Source organism: Etheostoma spectabile, chromosome 9 (assembly GCF_008692095.1).
Source record: "Etheostoma spectabile isolate EspeVRDwgs_2016 chromosome 9, UIUC_Espe_1.0, whole genome shotgun sequence".
Classification (NCBI taxonomy): Eukaryota; Metazoa; Chordata; class Actinopteri; order Perciformes; family Percidae; genus Etheostoma; species Etheostoma spectabile.
This window is the reverse complement of record NC_045741.1, coordinates 21,949,321-21,969,261: the sequence shown is the minus strand read 5'-3', so window position 1 is coordinate 21,969,261 and position 19,941 is coordinate 21,949,321. Positions and strand designations below refer to the sequence as shown.

The following is a 19,941-nucleotide window of genomic DNA, read 5'->3' as shown; positions in this document are numbered from 1 at the left end:
CACACACACACACACACACACACACACACACACACACAAAGATTATTCAAACTGCCTCTTCCTTTATTGTCAAACTCCCATGACTTGTTCAACTTCTGATTGGTTAGTTTATCTAAATAAATCACTTAAGGTCTTTTGTCATTATCAAAAAATACACAACATTTGATAAAGGTCATAGACATACATGGGCAGAGACAAACAGCCAAGATTATAGATTGATGATGCGAGCAACTGTGGCATTTTAGTGTCTAAAACCTCATCAACAACACACACTTTCTATCTATTCACGGCAGAAAAAGTAGTCTCAATCTTGTCATCCTTAATTAATTCTATCCTCCTTGAGGTAATAATCTCTGTCTTCCCCAACATCTAACATTGAACTAGAGAGAGATTTCTAAATACTATGTTTCACATACATATGTATTATTATTAGCTTTAAGGCACAAATTGTAGAAACTGACAGGATTAAATTTCACTGAAATTGTATTTTATATGATTTCATGTGACAAATAATTTGACTGATTGCTTAATTCCTTCTCCTGCACTTTAAATTGTATCATTATATTATATCATCTGGTCTAGGCACATGCCCACTAAGTAAACTAAAGTAATTAGAAGAACCTAATTCATATCTGCCTCCTTGTGGCCCTTATACTGACAAGTCACTTTGAGTGACACACTGAATATGAAGAGTTGATTCTTCTTGAATTAGTATGAATATGAATCTAATGACTCTCCTGTCCATCCTGTTGCACTGGTGAAAGTGAAGAGAGATTATTGCTCTGCCACTGTCTTTGAATACTAATTAGCAAGCCAAGTTGAGTAGAGTTAAAAACAGCTATGAATATGTTGATTTGGTAGTAGATTTAGTTTTTTAAGTGACATATAAGCTTCACATTCAGTTACTTAGGCCTATCTATTTCATTGATCAGTAGCCTATCATCTGTGAAGACTGAATGAAGACTTAACATGGATTTCCTGCACCCTGCTGATCTGGGTGCTACACAAACATAACCTCTGCCAAAAAAGCTTTAGTTGTCGGAAATACACTATAAGATCAATATAGTGACTAAAAACTATAAATATAACTATAAGATATAAATTACTCAGGATTTCTTACCTAAAAAGGGAGAACTCCTTTCCATGTCGTTCACCTTTCCACAGAAAATGAAAATGTGGCGGCAGATAAGACCACGTCCGCTGTAGCCTACAATACTCCTGCCAGTAATGAGAGAGAGAGAGAGAAACAGCGAGAAAGAAAGAGAGAGAGAGAGAGAGAGAGAGAGAGAGAGAGAGAGAGAGAGCGAGAAAGAAAGAGAGAGAGAGAGAGAGAACAGTGGTTATTAGCCAGGGGACATTTTAAATATTAAATAGATCCAAAAACACAATTTCAAAACATGTTATTTATCTAACCATATGTTTAGTTCCACATGAACATCCGAGTGTTGTCATAAAACAGCGCTCTAGCTTACAGATAATGCCTTAATGCCTTCTGAATGGTCAAAGAAGCTGCTATAACCTTCATGGTTATGACAGGCTGCACTACAGTTCATATAGGCTATTTATTATGACCCACCTGTTCAACAGTGAGCACACATCCGATCATCAAACTATTTCGCCCATTTGGCTGCACGCCATTTGTTGCCATAGGGACCAGAAAAAAAGAATACTAGCAATAAAAATCAGTCGAACGAAAAATATGAAGCAATAATCTTTTGATGAAAAATGACTCAGATGAACTGGACTCGGGGTTGGTGGGCTATGGTAATTTTTTTGAATGAGTTGAGCGCTCAAGGCGATACGATGCATGTGTGGGTCTCTGCATGTGCGACACACTCAGGCCGCTAGGTGGCAGTAAACGCACATAAATGAGAATGAAAGTTACATGTCTTAGATCCTCTAGGTAATTTCTGCTTTGTCTGCCTTGACAGACTGCATGTAGTTACTGTCTATGGCTCTGACTAATTAATTATTTTTCAGTTTAACGTTAAAAAAACAACAACAGTATGTACAAACAAGTCTTCAGACAATAGGAGACCGGTTAAACTTGCAAGTGTATGATGTAGCCTCCATTCAAAACTAATTTTGTGTTATTAATTGAGTTTAGTATAGTTTTTTATTTATAGTATAGTATAAGTATAAGTATTGTATTATGACAATCCATTAGTATATAGTATTATTTTTAGATACATTCGTTCTTATGTTTAATTAATTGTGTACTTGCATTGCCTAATTGTCATTCTTCTTTTTTATTCTGCTTCTCTATTTCATTTCTAAATATGTAAAATTTGCTAAATAAATAAATAAATAAAGATATTGACTTTTAATCTATCTTATGGATAATAGAGTAGTCCCAAAGCAAATATACTAATAAGTGATATGGGTGGGCACAATTAAAGTGAACAAATGCTCTGCAAAGTGGGACACGGTACACAGTTTAAATATTCTACTAAACTAATTAAAGAGTACACTTTTTTCAATTAAATGTTCCTCAATTATTGTCTACTACAATATAGGCCTACACTTGAATTATTGTGTGTGTGTGTGTGTGTGTGTGTGTTTGTTTGTGTGTGTGTGTGTGTGTGTGTGTGTGTGTGTGTGTGTGTGTGTGCGCGTGTGTGTGCGCGTGTGTGTGCGCGTGTGTGTGCGCGTGTGTGTTGGGTGGGGCTATCCGAGCGTTTGACGTCTGAATCTCGCGATATTTCGGTCTCTCAGTTACCTACCCGTCCTGGATACTTCAGTTTCACTGTTGAGAAACATCAACATAGTAACCCGGGAAAGGAAACCTTAGAAGCGGGTAGCGACCTTTCCTTCTGTTAATCTCAAGGCTGACGTGGATATTTTGTTGCCCGGACAAACACTGAGTCAACAACAATGGGTGCATGTCGCTAGAAAAAGTTGCTAGCTAACATTCGTTTGCTAACGTTAGCTGCTAACGCTAACGTTAGCAAACAGACAGCTGAAACTGAAGTCTGGAGAAGTTAGGATTTTCTTATCATGAACGTCAGCATGAATGTGGACATCTAGTTAAACACGTCGGGTCGTTTCCCTAAAGGTATGTGTTATGTCTCTTCAAAAGGGTGTACAGCTAAGTTATTTCATGACTTTCCTGTCAGCTAGCATTAACTTCAACTCTGTCAAGTTAGCGGCTCCGACTATTCCCTGGACCAAAGACATGTCGAATTCATAGACCGTTCAAACGGTCGAAATAAGTCTTTTGAAGTCAGATGTTGGAGTGAGTTGCAGACATATTTTTTGAACGTAACGTTACAACGATTGTTCTAGAAAAAGGGTTGTTAAAAAGTTATAGTTGTTTTAGTAATAATAATTAGGTTTTCAGAAAACCGTAATACTATTATAGATTATTAATGGATGGTGTTGTCCGAGTGCACGGGCGAGTAATTCCCGGACGAAAGTATTTTTTTTTCCTAGGATGACAAAGGCATTTCCCGTCCTTCCCATGGATCTTATGTGCTTACCCTGACATTTTTACTAAACCCTACCCAATCCCACTCCTGTTGCCTGAACCTAACCAATCTAACCAAGCAAGGCAACGAGTACTAGCCAATCAGAGGGAGAGTAGGGCGGGTCATGGCTTTCCTTTGGGTAAGTGCTAGATCCGGTCTGCTAGACGTGTCGACGTAGTTAAGTTCAGGCAGTCTGAGTGGGGATTTGTTAAGGGAAAAATTAAAGGATAAACCAATCAGAGGCAGAATAAGGCGGGCCACGAGTCACATCCGGTGACGTATACACGTCTAGTGGATCCGATCTAGCATCTACTACCCTCCGATCCTTTGCCATCCTAGGAAGAAAAAATAATAATATTGGCTTCCCCGACGGTGTTCCAGTCGTAGCCTTGATAAAGGCTAAGATCATCTCCGATGCAGGTCTTGACTGTGACGTGTGCAGTAAGATGGTCATTACTTTGGTTCAATTAGTTTTTTCATAATTTATTATATTCATTTTTACCATTATTTATTATAGTCAACACCAGCACTGTCGTTAATACCAATGACAGCTAGCGTTTGAATAGCCCAGTTCAATTTTTTCACCTGCCAAAGCCAGTCGTCTGTGAGGATTCATTTTAAGGTTCTTGTTATACTTGCATGGCCAGGCACCTGTGTCTCTGACCTGCTCCATCCTTATGTCACTTAGGGCTTTTGACCAGGGCGTACTGGTTGTCCTTCCGTTCGACTAAACCATACGTTTTGGATTCAGTCCCATCTTTTTTTTCTGATTTACAGAAAAACTACAGTTTGTAGTGTGGTTTAGTAAACACAATTTAATACACAATGTTAATTTGAGTTTATAATAACGCTCATCAGTGTATGGCCAAATATATAATGGGGAGGGCTGTTACTAAGAATTTCTTTTGCTGGTAGAAACAGATGATTTTTGTTTGTTCTCTTGCCTCAAGGCGTTGTCACATGATTGTTATGAGTAAAAGGCACGCCTTATGAAGAACTCCTTATGACAAAGGGTGTTAAATAGCGGTGGGGGGAAATTGATACAGCATAGTATTGCAATGTTTTCTGTGGTATTACTGTATCAATACACAGACGCCAAGTATCGATCTATTATTATATACTGTATGTGTGTGTCAGTTTGTCTGCATGACAATCCCATTGTGCAGCAATAAAATTGAAGTGAGATGAACAAACAGAGAAATGTATCTTTTTAGATAAAACAGATGTTGACAAAGTTTCCTTTTAGATTAGATTATACTTCATTCATCCCACGACGGGGAAATTTTGTTGTCACAGCAGCAGCATTTTTTCAATAAAAGCAAAAAACAAAAACACACAAACAAGTAAGCACACAAGAAATACAGACAAACAATAGACAATGATAATATGGTAGACTGAGTAAGCAAAATAGCGTCAAATAAAGTTTTAAAGTGCGGTTGCCATGATACAAGAAACAATATTGCAGTGTAAGTGACGTTAAGATTAAATTGAATGTGTAATTAGAGTAATAAAGCAAGAGTTGGTAGCATAATTTAAATTATATTAACCTGTGACTTGTAATAAAATAATATAAATACCGATATTAAAGATAAACAGAAAAGTGTGTGGTGTAGATGGGAGAAAAACAGGAACAGAAACTGAAACTACAACATTATCAGGTGGTGCAGGTGTTGTAGAGTCTGACAGCGGCTGGGATGAACGACCTGCGGTACCTCTCCTTACACCATGGGTGTATCAGTCTGCTGCTGAAGGAGCTGCTCAGGGACCCCACATTGAGGTGTTTCCATGATGGATGTCAGCTTGGCTAACATCCTTCTCTCCCCTACTTCCTCTATGGGGTCCAGAGGACAGTCCAGGACAGAGCTCGCTCTCCTGATTAGTCTATTGAGTCTGCTTCTGTCCCGGTCCGAGCTGCCCCCCTTCCAGCAGACCACATCATAAAGGATGGCAGAGGCCACCACAGAGTCATAGAAAGTCCTGAGGAGAGTCTTGCACACTCCAAAGGACCTGAGTCTCCTCAGCAGATGGAGGCGACTCTGGCCCTTCTTGCATAGAGCATTTTGGGGATATAATTTGAAATTGAGAAACATATGAAGTTGGAAAAAAGGTAATAAATTGCAGAATGTAGCAATATGTTTAAAATTGTAATAATATTGTATCGCAATATAATTATTGTGATGATATCGTATCATGAGGCCTCTGGTGATTCCCACCCCTAGTGTTGAATATGGGTGCAAAGCATCCATAATGGGCTAACTTGGCTAGACTTGCTTATAGATCCATGGTACAGTTCACTGATTGAAGTGGCCAAGTTGTCAACAAATTGACCCACTGTTGTCTCAGCAAAATGGTTCCCTACTCAGAAAAAAACTATTAAACATAATTTTTGTCATTGACTTTCTTAGAGTAGGACCTATGTATGACAACACACACACTGCACTCTAACAGGTGTTTTAAGGAAACATCACATGGCTGACATGACAAACTTCAGGTCTGCTTACCTTCCCACGTGAAATCTTTTGAGGAATGTACTGCTGTAGAACCAGTTTTAAATGGCAAGGTAACATTAATCTGCTGTCAACAAGCTGTCATAATAGTTACATGTTTTATACTGGGGTCTAATTAGGCTATAGTATGTACTATGTGACTGTTGTCTCAAAGGCTTTTTTCTAGGGGTGGGAATCACGGGTCCAGGGATATCTATTTAGAGCGCCTTATTTTATTAATTAAAATATTGATATTTGGCGCCAGTGTAAAGATTATCATATCACACAAAGAAAGCCAACAATAATTGCCGTATGGATATTTTGCCCAATGCCTACTTGTTTCTGTCATCTGTCATTTTCATGTTTGAAAGTGCTTGATGCATTTTGTTGCTGTATATTATTCCTTGTTTTGGTTTCAGTTAACATTTTTAGTTTTATCTGCCTAATTGCTGAAATGTTCCTTCCTTTGTTTATACTGTGTATGTGGTATGCAGTATAAAAGGAGAGAAGAGTACGTACTTTTAATCCTTTCTGACACTTTTACCTTTTGCTCAGTATTGGTGTTCATTATTTGCGTCCTCTAATCTTGGCTTCAGGTGAATGAGAGAGATGAGGAGCAGCAGGAGGACTGAGTTGTCTCTTAAAAGCTCTGGCCAGCAGCTTACCGATCACAATATTGGTACAGGTGTGTATAAACAATTGCAGTTCAGTTGTATTAGTGTTGGTATAATGTGTTCACAATCACTTCATTTGAAATGAAGTAATTCATTTAATAATTATTTATACATGTCATATGAGTTGTTTACATAGAGAATGGGTCTCTATCACCTATTATTTATAATGGATTTTCATTCTCTTATTCTTTGTCAGAGCTGACAACTACATGGAAAAGTTTGTCTCAGTCCAAAGCTGCTGTAAGTACATCTCTGGCAGTTTTTTGCTGAATCAACGGCTTTGTTTGTTTGTCAGCTTCTCAGAAAAAAAAAAATCCATTTCATAAGAAAAATAAAATTCAGTCTGCCACATCTAATTTCATGGTCCCATAACCCAAGTCAGACACGTGCATTCTCCCTCTGTAGTTGCGGCATATAGAAAACCGCCTAGAGGCAGCTCCAGGGACAGGCGTTCTCCTGGACTCTGTCATGGACCTTCCCAAGAAGAAATCCTCCAGGGCGATCCGCTGCAGGGGTGACTTATTTCAACATGACATTATAATGTGTTAAATTCTACGCTTAAACTATAACTATTTTAACATTGCTGTTTCTATTATAGATGGACAACAAGCAGATGACAGTAGAGGGTCTTCAAAGCGCAGGGGGCGAAGTCAGCAGAGTCCAGACAAGAGCAGCTCACGCAGCCCACTGAGAAATGCCACCCAGGACAGCAATGTCCGGAGGAACAACAGCGTGGAGTTCAGGGAACCACTCGTGTCCTACAGGTACAAATAATTGAAATTAATTAAATTAATTCATGAAACGCAGGGGATGCAGTCATACTCAGGCTTGGATATCTGTGAATAATGCTCTCCAGCACCTATTAAATCCCATTGGTAATCGTTTTTTAAATGTAAAACTAAAGAACTAAAACTAGCTATACATTTAAGCATAAAGCCTTTATTGCACATGCATACCAAGCAATTGTAATATTACTATTTAAAATTTTAGTAAAATGATACCAATCTAGTCATACTATTTAATGTGTGTGCTCTGTAGAGTGACAACAGTATAAAATGGTGTTTATTCCTCACCTGGCTGTGATAGTTTTATTGTAATGATTGCGTCAGCTCATTGTTTTAACCTGGAGAAGAACTCTTTCACCTAAATAACAGTCCCCAACACTATTTACTCTTCAAGACTTCCATTCCGGGACCATATGTGCTTGACCGCTCATCTGTCAAGCTCATAGTTCAATGGCTCAACAATATTTCAGTAACTCTGCTAAAAATCAGTTCTTGCAGGTCTAAGCAAGGCAAGTTTTGGAAATTAACTGTTTTGTTTATGTTTTGCAACAATAGCACACAAAAATACATTATTATACATATACGATATTCATATTACTTGATAATACACGTAGAGAACCACCAAGGCACTGGAAGTTTACCACAATTTAAAAATGCCACACAATCTTTTTATTCTGGTTATACATTTAAAATAGTTTTTATGATTCAAGTAAAGTAACTTCTTGAGTGAATTTGTCACTTCCTCCTTCAATACACTTTGGCCACCCATACATGCACTCTTCTGTATGCTCAGTAGGTGGTAAATGAAGAGAAAATCTTGATCCCATTTCTGATCCCATGTAATCTGGTTTGTTTCCAGAGAGGCCACCCCTCCACCTCATCCCTCCTCTCAGCTGGAGGCCTACAGTCTGCAGTCAGTGCCAGGGTCTTCGTACCCATCCTCTCCGCCTCCCTCAGATCCTCTGCTCAGCCAGCTGGTCTACCAGAGAGACACCAGGGACAAACAGGCAGACACGGACCTGGACAGCACACACTCCTCGGCTCTGGAGAACACCGAGGTACGCTACCTCAATGACCAGCCAGCCCTGGACACCCTAAGGACTATTGGAAACCAGTCACATCTCACAGATGTAAGAGTTCATGCATGTCAGAGGGCTGAGGAGAAAAGCACTCTAAAAGCACAACTTGGCATGGATAGCCATGAGTCAAGCCCATGCTTAGCTCCAGCTCCAGGCTCCATATGCCAAGGGGAGAGCACTCCCTCCACCAGCCCTGGTTCAGCTTCTCAACGGTTGGAGAACCTAAGGCGACATCAGCCTGATGATAAGCTGGAGAAGCTCAAAGAGCGTATTCGAAGGCAGAGACAACATCTGGAGGAGGCTGCAGAGAAAGAAAAGCTGCTTGGTTATCTGGAACAGCCCATTATGGAAGCTGTGGGGAGTAACAATGCTGGTACTAGCAACATGCCCACAGCCATCATACGGAAAATAGCAGCTGCACCGCCTGCGCCTATATACAAAGGTAGCATCAGTGTGGGATATATCTCAAACTTTAACTTTCTTGCTTGTTTGACCTTTTGTTAAATGAACAGATATGTGAATAGCTTAATGTTGTGGGAATACAGATTTTAGCTATATAGTAGGAAACAGGATGCTACAGCTTTCATCTTAAATCCTTTTTACTCTTAGGTTTCAACAGTACTGAGACAAAGATCCAGACTCCCGATGGAAGAGTTTGGAAGGAAGAAGAGTTTCACAACCTCAGCAAAGAAATATACAGTGACTTGTCACGACAGTTTGCTGGTAAGCATTGGACACAAATATTTTTTTCTTTTTGCTAACATGCCATATTTGTAACATTATATATTATGGTCAGGATATTACACATTTGTTATATTTAAAAAATAAAAAGAAAGAAAAGTTTATTCATTTGTGTTTTGATCTAGGCTAGTAGACTCTGCAGCTTTAATCCAGGTTATAAGACCTTATGGCAAGGAGTATAGAGAGTTGTCTGAAAAACCACATGGGCGAGCCAAGGATTGCATTAGAAAGCATGGCATGGAGTTGTATCAATCTGTCAGAAGCTCAATAAATATTGTAACAGCTGTTTTTCATAGATGAATGTTGCATAATCAAACGTAATTTATGCTCATAGTCTATGGTTAATAACCAGAGTTTTGATCCTGGGCCTGTTTATCAGCCAATTCACATCTATTTTTATTTAAAAAAAAAAAAATTACATTTGTGTTGCTTATTATCTGCTTGTGTCTTCTGTGTACAGAGAGCACCAGATCTAGACATCAGCAGCAAAGGGAACAGAGAGCGGACAGGTCGAAAGAGAGGAGGCCTTCCAAACCAGTCAGGAAAGTTCACAGAGCTGCCCCTTCTACTGACCTAATTGCAAAACCAGGTATAATAATCCTCTTTTATGTGAGGGAGCCAACCCACCCTCTGATCTACTTTTAATTAGAGACAGTAGGAAACCTAAGTATGTTCCATCTACTAGGATTTTGTCAAGGGTTGGTGCATATGGCCTAAAACCAAGAGTCTCAAATTTTAAACTATTGGTGTGCATAGAAGGATTTCCTCAAATGACATTGCTACTCTAGTGTCCCACAATGAGAGTGATACAGTTTTATATGTGTCCCAGTACATGAAACCGAGACATTGCTGGCTTCTAAAGCTGTTAAGACTATAATCCCTGAAGAAATGTTCAGAATGTGTGACTTGCAGTTTGTGTAGTATACAGGCATCCACATAGCAGAATCATACTGCTGTAACCTGGACAGAGCAGACCTCTGACAGCTATGAAAACTCCCCCCTCCCTGTTCACAAATATTAATCCAAAGGCACACTTGTAAACATTATTGCTAGCTGCCTTCATCTCTGTGTCTGTGTAGACGTGGACACAAGAAAATATATAATATTGGTTTGGCATGCTCATCCTAATGAATGATTCAGTCTCATTGCAAAAACAATTGAAATGTATAGTATAGTACAAACAATTTTAATGTGGATATTGTGAAAGCTGTGTGCAAAATATATCTCTCTTGTGCTCTAGCTCTTATTTACTCTGTGCCTGTTGTCTACTTGTGTTTCTTCCAACTTTTGCGTTGTCTCTAAAGTTGGTCTCTGTTTCGTGCGGGCACAGCAGTATAAATAGCACTCTGAAATATGTGGCCAGGTTCATTTCGCTCATCCACCCAGTACAAACAGCTGCTTGGTAATTGGATGTACAGCTTCATTACCCGGAACTGCTGTTTGGTACAATACAGTCTTATGGCGTTTTTCCATTACATGGTACCTGCTCGACTCGGCCGCAGTGCCCTTTCCTCCTTTTTCCATTGCAGATTAGTAGCCTACCGCCTAGGGGTGGGAAAAATAACGGCTTCCTAGATGCATTGCGATTCTCTCTAGAATGATTTGATGCTCGATTCTGATAAGTTAATAATCGATTATTTAAAAAATGTGTAGATTTTTATTTAAAATGACTGTATCCAGACATGTTAGGCAAAAGTGCAGGGGAAAAAAACACTCAAAAATGACCGAAAAGAAAAAAACAAACAAGTTTTGTATATATAAACACATGATCTAATAAGACATGCATAAAATAATTAGACAAAACACATAAAGGCTGTTCATCTTCTTTATCACATTACATCTGACCACCTTATGTTTCCTGTTCTAAGAAGCCAATTCTCCACCTTTAAATGTGACTGAGCCTCTGACATGGAAGATTACTGAGAGGGAAGGTGACTTTCACAAGCATGTTTAGGGCTTAAGTATGGAATGACTACAAAATAAAAACGGCAGTGGACAAAAAATTAAAACTTGTGTGTGACAAATATATATGTAAAAATCTAACAAACTCAGATTTAAATGTATTTTCTTTTAAATCACGCATTGAAATGTACATAAAAATTGTTGCATCGAGTTGTGTTGATAATTTTTTAGAATCAAATCGTGAGGTGTCAAGAGATTCCCACCCCTACTACTGCCGCAAGCGAGCATGGCTGGTTGTCATAGCAGGAAACTGCCGTGATCTAAAGCGCGCACACAGAACGTCGAAGGTGTGTTGTTTTTGATTCTCAGCATGTGGCTGTTGCCACATCCAGAAATCAAATTTAGTTTCAAAAGAAGCTGGAGGCAGCAAAAAAAAACCACTGTTGGATCAACTACTTAAACACCACAGGTTTGTTCAGGATCCTTGAAACAGAGTAGTAGCAACCATTTCTTATTGTCATATCGCTAGGTTTGGATTAAGTAACATTTACATTGGTCTTGCTAAGCAATGCGCCTTGTCAATCAAACGTTTTCTTGTGTCTTTTCTGTTCTCTAATCTGTGTATATTTATGTTCTGCTGTGGTGGTGGCATGTTTACATATATGTATATAACAGATGCAGTTATGTCCCATCAGGTCAACATTAAATACATTGAATTTCAATGCTCTTTACTGGCAGCATCTAAAGTGATAATGTTCTATTTCACTGCAGTGATTAGCCCTGCATCATGGCGGGATGGCCAGAAGCTGGTAAAGATGGTACTGGGTCCAGTTCCCAAGCTGCCCAGGGAGGAGGACAGACCCCGGCCAGCTAACAGACTGAGCAGTACAGGTGGGACCTGGAGACCTAAACTCTTATGCTCTATACATGCCACTACAACCCTATCTTATATCACTATGTTAGCCCATTTAGTGATACCAGCAGCCGACCCATTTTGCCTATAACCCAGTCATCTTGCTGTAATCGTTTGTCCAGTGGCTTTGCTCAGCTTGACATACTATCATTAACCAGCGTGTCAAGCGGTAGAAAGAAAGTACAAAGATAGAAAAGGTAATTAGCTGCTGTCTGCTAGGGTTTTAAGTGCCACTCAAAATATTTCAGCTTGACATCAAAAGATTTTTCTCTGCATTATTTATGTCAAGTGGCATGTAGGACTAGACTTAATCATCAAAGTGTGAAATAGATTTTACTCTTGACTGCCCCCCCCCCCCCCCCCCCCCCCCCCACACACCTTTTTTCAAACACATATTTTCAGACCATATATGTCGTCATTTTACTTTTTTGTGATTTCTCATATTGATATCAAACCAAAGAAATTGTTGCATCGTTGTTCGGAGGAGTTGAGCGCTGGCGCTGGTCATGGTTCCACGCAGCAGCAGTGTGTGAGAGTATTTGTTTTTAAAACTGTGGTTTCATCTGGTTTTCAACTATGTTGATTTTACCAGCTTTTAATTGTGGTTCTTAACATGTCCTGTCTGTCTGTGTTATCGTTTTACTTACCATTATTGGACTGATTGACATATGAACGAAGGCAACATGATGACTCACTTGAATTTGACAGGCCTCCTTTTCTTGCTGAAGCTGTCATGTCACTTTTTATGCAGACTTTTTGCGTATGGAGAATCTCTCTAGTATAGTCGAGAGTTCCTTCTGCTTTTGCATAGCACCGGTGCATGCACTTTCTCCGTAAGCTTTGCAGTTTTAATGTCGATACTGTTTTTATAAAAATGTTTTATCAAATCAGTTCTTACTTTCTCTTTTTTCTGTTGGCACGGGTCACTTTCTATTAAACAGAAAAATTGTATGCAAGGTATCGTAAAGGTGTGAAGCAAAATTGCGGGCACACCCTTAGATGACCTACATGAGCTGTATAAGGCCAGATCCTTGAAGAAGGCGAGAGCCATCCTGGCTTATCTGAGTCATCCCTTGTGGGGGGAATTATTGCTGCTCCCCTCCGGGCGCAGATATAGTCTGTCGCGATGCAGAACAAATAGATTAAAAAGGTCATTCATCCCGGCTGTTATAATTGTTAATAATATCCTGTAAATTCACAATTAATTCATGTTGTAGTCCTATTGTGGTTGTGTTTCTTTGTTGTTGTTTGGTGTATATATTGTTACTGCTGGCTTTATTCCAAATTGCCCTTCTGGGATAATAAATTGACCTTGATCAACATGTCTAAAATTATATATAAGCTTTCTGCATTTCTGCACCGGTGCTATTACCTGCACTATATGGAGGTTTTGCCTGTCTGGTAACCACTGTTAGACTGACAACAGTGTCTGCCAAAGAATAGGAATAAGTAAAGAGTCTTTGGCTGTTGCTGTACATTTACAGCCATAGACTCTGTTTCACACTCATCATCACACACTATCTGCATCAACCTCTGAGTTTTCTAGCTCCATCTGTACTGTGTACCACTGACCGAAAGGAATAGAGATTGACTGTCTGTTTTGGTTGGGTGCTCAATTAGACATGGCCTGATTTCAAGAGGTAGCGCTCTGTGAGGGCAGCATGTAGGATGGGGAATGGCAATGAGGGAAAGGGAGAGGCTCACTGCAGCCGTGTTCGGAAAAAACACTGTCTGGATTAGATGCTGTCAAATCTAAATTGGAATTTTCAATTTGGCCCAGATTAGAGTTGCCATGACAAGCCTGCCCCCCCCCCAAGCCTCATTTAGTATGCATATTATGTGTGGGTCTAGTGCTTTAGCTTTAAAGCTTTTTTTAATCTACTGCACTCACTTGTTGGAGCATACAGTATTTTGTTAACTGTTAAAAAACTGTCCATTTAAGATATTGATCATTGATAAAAAGGAGAAAGGTTTAAATGATTTCAACCCCTACTACTAGTTAAACAAAAAACTTGTCACACACTTATACCTGACTAAGTATGAGTGGTGAAAGCAAATTTAAAATTTTCAATATTTTATCAACCCAGCTTTCACTTAAGTCTTAGTTTAGCATTGAAACTATTTAGCAGGGGCACTGTGTGTGCTGATGTTAGTAAGTTGATGACCAGTTTCTAACAAACATTTTGCCTTTCTGTAAATGTCCACCAGCTTCCCGTCACCGTTCCAGTTCAGACCCACGCTCAGAACCAAACCCACAGCCTCACCCTAACTGCACAGAAATACCTCGTAGTGGATTTAAATCCAAAAAGCACTCCGCATCCGCATCTCCCCCCTCATCTACAGATCGGGACCAGGCCCCAGTGGGTGTCAGCACAGACTTGTTGTCAGCAGACATCAAGGGGATACTTGATGATCTTCAGCTGGAGTGCAAAGCCGCTGAGAGCGAAGAGAGGGCCCGGCAAAGGTCCCGGTGTGGGAGCAGTGCTAGGAGAGGGAGAGGGGGATCAGGGTCACGAAAAAGAACTCCGGTCTCTGTTTGGGGAACCACTGTGACAAAGGGTAGCTCCTCAAGAGGCTGCCGCAGCGCCAGCCCCACCACACACCGACCAGAAACTGCAGACTCTGGGCACAAAAAGCGGCACTATGATGCAGACACCGTTCGCCAGTACATTTCCAGGCAACAAGAGGAGAGAAAGAGGCGTCAAGCAGAAGAGAAGAGGGCACTTAAGGAGGAGGCAGAAAAGAGAAATCAGAGATTGCAGGAGCTCTACAGGAAGCAAAGAGAAGTAGCTAAAACAGTGGCCCTTCCCAGCGAGGCGCCTGTGGCCCCAGTACAAAAACGACTACAGGAAACCTACAACAAACTGCTGTTGGAGGAAGCCGAGCTGGGCCAGGAGGCCACACAGATGCTACCTGCTGCCTCTTCTAGTCAAATGGTATTGTACATACACATAAAACATGGTCACCCTATTTAAATATGAAAGCTGTATTGGCTAGAATGAGTAACTCAGTAAAATAAATACATTTAATCACGTGATAAAATTCCTTTTTGACATTTGTGTTAACACGTGTTCTGCAACAGAGATCGATGTACCAGCCCTCAGGAGAGTCGGACAAAGAGAACAGAAGACTAGGGGCACCTCAGAGCCCCTCGAGCAGTGATAGGTCTTTGAATGATCAGCCATCTCCTCCATTATCCAGGTACAAACATGCACCCAAACCTCCCTGCTCACCTCCACCACCCTCCTGAATAACAAACACTCAATTTATTGACCCAGATAAATGACAAACAACTCTCTGCTCAGTAAACATATTCTGCTATCTACTGGAAATAATCTACTGGAATCACCTGACTGTACCAAACAGAGGAACTGTTTGTTCCCAGATGGTTGGCTTTTAGAGCACTTTTTCTATTTTAGATGCATGAAACAACATCTTAGATAATTGACTGAAAATTAAGATGAAGGTGTGTAATACTTTTTCTTGTGAAACAGATATAATAATAATCTTTCTGTATGAATTCATTGACAATGGTTATTCTGATTCAAAGTTTTTCATCCAGTTAAAGGGAATACTTTATCCTCTTATTATGGTCTTTGCTATTAACAGCCTGTGGAACACATTTATTCAAAAAGCTGGAATACATAAATGTGTTTTGGCAGGGGAGAGCAGACCCAAATGTCAAGTAAAATGAAAAAGGAAGACTCACAGTCAAAGTTCTATCCTTTGCTTTCTTAAGTAGCTAGCATGATGAATACACATAGTACATGTTTACTTTAATTATTGTTGTAAAGAAAGCGGTTTACACATCCTTTCCATCTCTCCTTCTGACGTCTCCATTCTCTGTTGCTCTTCCAATTGCAGGAATGATCTAAATATTGGGGTTACCTCTTTGCTTCAGCCTGACCGTCTGAGCCCAGCTGCTCGAACAATGACTGGTCCCAGCAGCAGTGAGCTAGCCCCTTTTGGTGACCGTCTACTCTCTCACCTTCTTAGGCTGGAGACTGGGGTTGCTGCCAGTGATGTCAAGCACACCCAGCAGACAGCCGCAGCATCTTCCAACAAGCCGCTGTCAAAGATGTCCCGCATTGAGGCCCTCAAGGCCACAGCCACATCCCTCTCCAACCGTATAGAGAGTGAAGTACGAAAGATTGCTTGGGAGGGGGTCAACTATGGTACAGAAACTTCAATGGACGTAGATAAAATTAGGCCCTCTCAAGCTAATCTTAATGATGGATGCTGGGCAGAAACAGCTGCCACAGAAAATGATGACGTTGCATTGAGGATCCAGAAAATTTTGACTAGCATAGGTCATAGTTCATATAATGGCACAGCTCTTCCAGGAGTAGGCAATCTGCACCCCCTCAGGGGACACAAAGAAAACAAGGGTACACACACCAATTTGACCTATCCACAAACAACTTCTGTTGATGTAACAGGGCCCATTCTCAACAGTTATACACATGAAAGGAGGAAGCTAGTCAATGGTTTGGAAAAGGATAAGAATCGGACAGAACTCCATGACTCAAGTGCCGGTTCCATCAGTGAGGGTCCTCTTCTGAGTGAAGGGAGTTTTTCTGAGGATGATGCAAGCCCTCCTCACCCTTCCAACAATCGTGTGCCTGTATTGGCAGATCGCCTGGAGGCAGTGGACTACTGCGCAGGTCAAAGAAGGGATTACCAGCGGTTGTCAGAGTTCCAGAGGGAGGCAGCAATGTGCTCGGCCCTCAGCCCTCCCTGTGCACAGCATGATGGCAGCAAAGCAGCCTGGGAGGAGCTGAACAAAGGAAGCCCTTTAAGCGTTATCAACATTTTTACTAAGAATATTCATGGCCATGTTCCAGGTTAGTTTACACATGATTACCTTTCCACTTCCAGGGAAAATATGTCAAAGTCAAGTTTTCCATGTTAGATGTAGGTGATGAGACATAAGTGTGTGTCTTGTCTGATGAGAAATGGTGAGAATGTTGTTGTTGTTATTGAGTATCTATAGGAAACATCTAATAAATCTGTAACCATAAGAGCTACGCATAATGTTTGTCATAGTAACTAGCGTTCCCACTGTGCATACTGTCAGTTTTAGGTAAGACCATAAATAATTCTCTTCTGTCTGTTCCATCGCCACCTTGTCCTGTAGCGAGTGAGAGGAACCCTCCCTCTACCCATTCTATACACTCTGGGAATGGCCCCGTAGACGCAGCCATCTATGAAGATGACTTTGTGTCATCACGTAGCAGCAGAGCCAGTGGCCAGTTAAGGAGAAGCTCCAATTCACGCAGGTAAGAAAAAAAGAGTGGATGTTAGTTTTTAAAGTGACCACTGGATGGCATTCATGTCACTCAAATAGAATGCCCATGTAGCCTTTTCAGACAGCAATCCCCCACTGCATTCTTAGAATTAACATTCTAAGTAAGATTAACTCTGTTGTTTATTCCATGTTCACTAGACATAATGTTTTTATGTAGTGTCACAGATCCCAAATTTTATTTAAAAACTGATTGTTTATAGATCTTTCTACTCTCTCTGTCAGTGTGAACAGTCATTTTGAGGAGCTGATGAGGAGGTCTCCTTATGACAAAAGTACAGGAGGCATCAGTTCTCACCATTCATCCTTTCAGTCATCTAGTCACTCACCGCATCTTTCCCCTGGTTCAACATCTGGCTCCTCACCCTTCTCCAAGCGCTCTACCAGGAAAAGAGGTGAGAATCAATAATCTGGCATAATTTATTGGACAATTTGTTTTTTTATTAAACGGAAAAGAATTTAAATTGTGTCTATATGGTCAAACACTGTTTTTTAAGTCCCTCTGCAGTGCAATATAACTATTGCATTCCTCTTCCGGCACAGCATCAGACCAGAGTGATGCCACCCTGGTAGAAGAGCAAAGGAGCTCTTGCACACCTCCCTCAGAGGCATTATCCTCTGACTCCAGGAAAAGGGGCTCAGACAAAAGTTCCATCCACAGCCAGGCGAAGAGTGTCCACTCTAATGACACTATAGAGGAAACGTCAGGGCTTTCTCACCTAAGGTAAAAATCTTCATCAGACTGTATTAAATGGGAGGTTTTGGTTTAACTTTTGTGGAGACTTATTGTTGTTTTGTTTTATTTTGTTAGTAACAGCACATGCATCACTACAGTTTAAAATAAGTTATGTAAGTTTTAGGAAAATTGCATTTTTATCTGTTTCTGTTATGACGGCTAACTGAGATATTGTTGTGTTTATAATATATGAATTCAAGTCTGATTCTTATCCTTGGAGAATAAAGTTGCCACAGTCTGCTATCCTTAATGGAGAAGTAGAGTGTAATTTGATCTCTTTAGACATCATCCGTGGCCTATGGTAATCTCTGAGCAGCACAATATAGCCATTCATGGTCTGGGCCTCTCACAGCAAGGTTATGCTGCCTCAGTCAGTTCTAGGGTTTGCAGGACAAGAGGCCCCTCTTTCTTTATCATTCGGTGTACACACTTTGCAAAGCCTGTTACATCCCGTTTCCTGTGTGTGTGCTTTTAACCCCTATTTTAGATTTGGTTATAGGAAACAATAAAATAATCTATAGTACTGAATCTGTATGGTTTTAAAAACACTTACATTTATATCTGATACCCATGCACCGAAGCCCATCAACATGAAAGCTACAAACATATCCAACTCTGAAGAGATGTTGTCTGGTTTCACTGCAGTAATTAATCTTTCATCAGCTACGTATCTGACATTTTTTTATTTTTTTTTATTTTCTTCTAATTATATTTGTAGTTTGGGACTTGACAGTAAGAAGTCTACAGCAGCCAGGCCCAAACAGTCTTCTTCGTGTGGCTCTCTATACCCTGGTTCCATATCTCCAGGAGCAGACTGTCCCAGTGAGCCTGGGAGAAGTGGCTCTCTGGGGGCAAATTATCCCAACACAGGCACCACAGCTCGCAGTGGTAGAGCAGAGACCAAGACCACCGGTAAGTAAAACTCATGTTAATATAATATAAAAAACAAAAACGACAAATGTTATGTGAAGCAGAACTTTATTAACATAATTTGGATAGCATGTACCATGGGTTTTAAGAAGTGTGATTTCAGCTGAGCCATATAAAAAAGCTTTCAAGACAGAATGTACTTTTAGCTGAAGTCACAGCTGTCGGACAGAAAAGGTTTCACACACTCCACCAACATCCCCTTTTATAAATCTCCCTCTCACTTTATTTGCCCTTCCTTTCTCCCAGGTGAACTACAATATTCACCTGCTGTCTTGCAGCAGCGTATGGCGGTAGAGCTTCAGTACCTGGAGTCCATTGAGGAGTCAGTCCGACAGCTGGGCGACGTGGAGAGGGTGATGGGTGTGTCCATAGCTCAACAGGAGAGCGTGTCATTGGCTCAGATGCTCAAGGTGAAGAAGGGTTTTGTTGCTGAGAGTAACAAGACTGTAGATAAGGACTACAAAGCGTATATATAGCCATATCTAAAATGTTAACATAACAGCACAACGTACAATAAATATTATTGTCAGACAGCACATTCTCTTGAGCTGTGTCTTTATCTGTGTATCTACACTTGATATAGTGTACAATAGAAATAGGAATTACACGTAGTTAAGTCATTCCCTATATTGTATTTATCAGGGACTCTTAACTGTTGCTGCATAAAATGTAAATGATAAGTACTTCAAGAGCTTTTTTGGCCTCTATACATTTCAGTGACTTACTCCCTCACTAATATTGTATTGACCTCCTCTCTGAACTTGCCTGACCCCGCAGGCCAGGCAGGAGTGCCATGCGCGTGATCTCTACGAGCTGAAGATCAAGGCTGAAAGGGAAGCCCTGGAGACACAGCTACAGCTGGAGGAAAACAGGCAGAGAGTGGCCAGGGTATAAAAACACACACACACACACACACACACACA

The 19,941-nt window shown here is 40.5% G+C and overlaps 2 protein-coding genes across 12 annotated transcripts in view; one reads left to right on the top strand and one right to left on the bottom strand.

Moving 5' to 3' along the window:
• cacna1ea (calcium channel, voltage-dependent, R type, alpha 1E subunit a) overlaps positions 1 to 1,633 on the bottom strand; it is a 93,701-nt gene extending 92,068 nt beyond the window's left edge. For all 8 annotated transcript variants that reach the window (XR_004333459.1, XR_004333460.1, XM_032525673.1 and 5 more), the window contains exons 1-2: positions 1,577 to 1,633; positions 1,121 to 1,218 (exon numbers count right to left, since the gene is read on the bottom strand). The gene's annotated coding sequence lies outside the window, so the exon portion shown is untranslated. The remainder of the gene's footprint in view (positions 1 to 1,120; positions 1,219 to 1,576) is intronic.
• A 1,077-nt stretch (positions 1,634 to 2,710) lies between these two features.
• The window catches only part of cep350 (centrosomal protein 350), a 34,126-nt gene continuing 16,895 nt past the window's right edge, over positions 2,711 to 19,941 (top strand). For 2 of the 4 annotated variants that reach the window (XM_032525273.1, XM_032525270.1), the window contains exons 1-18: positions 2,711 to 3,055; positions 6,550 to 6,638; positions 6,824 to 6,867; positions 7,033 to 7,141; positions 7,226 to 7,391; positions 8,272 to 8,933; positions 9,101 to 9,214; positions 9,693 to 9,821; positions 11,906 to 12,025; positions 14,256 to 14,983; positions 15,130 to 15,248; positions 15,912 to 16,891; positions 17,185 to 17,326; positions 17,578 to 17,746; positions 17,889 to 18,076; positions 18,807 to 19,000; positions 19,265 to 19,428; positions 19,796 to 19,906. In XM_032525273.1, coding sequence (XP_032381164.1) covers positions 6,554 to 6,638; positions 6,824 to 6,867; positions 7,033 to 7,141; positions 7,226 to 7,391; positions 8,272 to 8,933; positions 9,101 to 9,214; positions 9,693 to 9,821; positions 11,906 to 12,025; positions 14,256 to 14,983; positions 15,130 to 15,248; positions 15,912 to 16,891; positions 17,185 to 17,326; positions 17,578 to 17,746; positions 17,889 to 18,076; positions 18,807 to 19,000; positions 19,265 to 19,428; positions 19,796 to 19,906 — 4,224 coding nt within the window. In that variant the 5' untranslated portion in view covers positions 2,711 to 3,055; positions 6,550 to 6,553. Of the gene's footprint in view, positions 3,056 to 6,549; positions 6,639 to 6,823; positions 6,868 to 7,032; positions 7,142 to 7,225; positions 7,392 to 8,271; positions 8,934 to 9,100; positions 9,215 to 9,692; positions 9,822 to 11,905; positions 12,026 to 14,255; positions 14,984 to 15,129; positions 15,249 to 15,911; positions 16,892 to 17,184; positions 17,327 to 17,577; positions 17,748 to 17,888; positions 18,077 to 18,806; positions 19,001 to 19,264; positions 19,429 to 19,795; positions 19,907 to 19,941 lie in introns of all 4 variants that reach the window. The other 2 variants (XM_032525272.1, XM_032525271.1) reach the window with 2 other exon arrangements.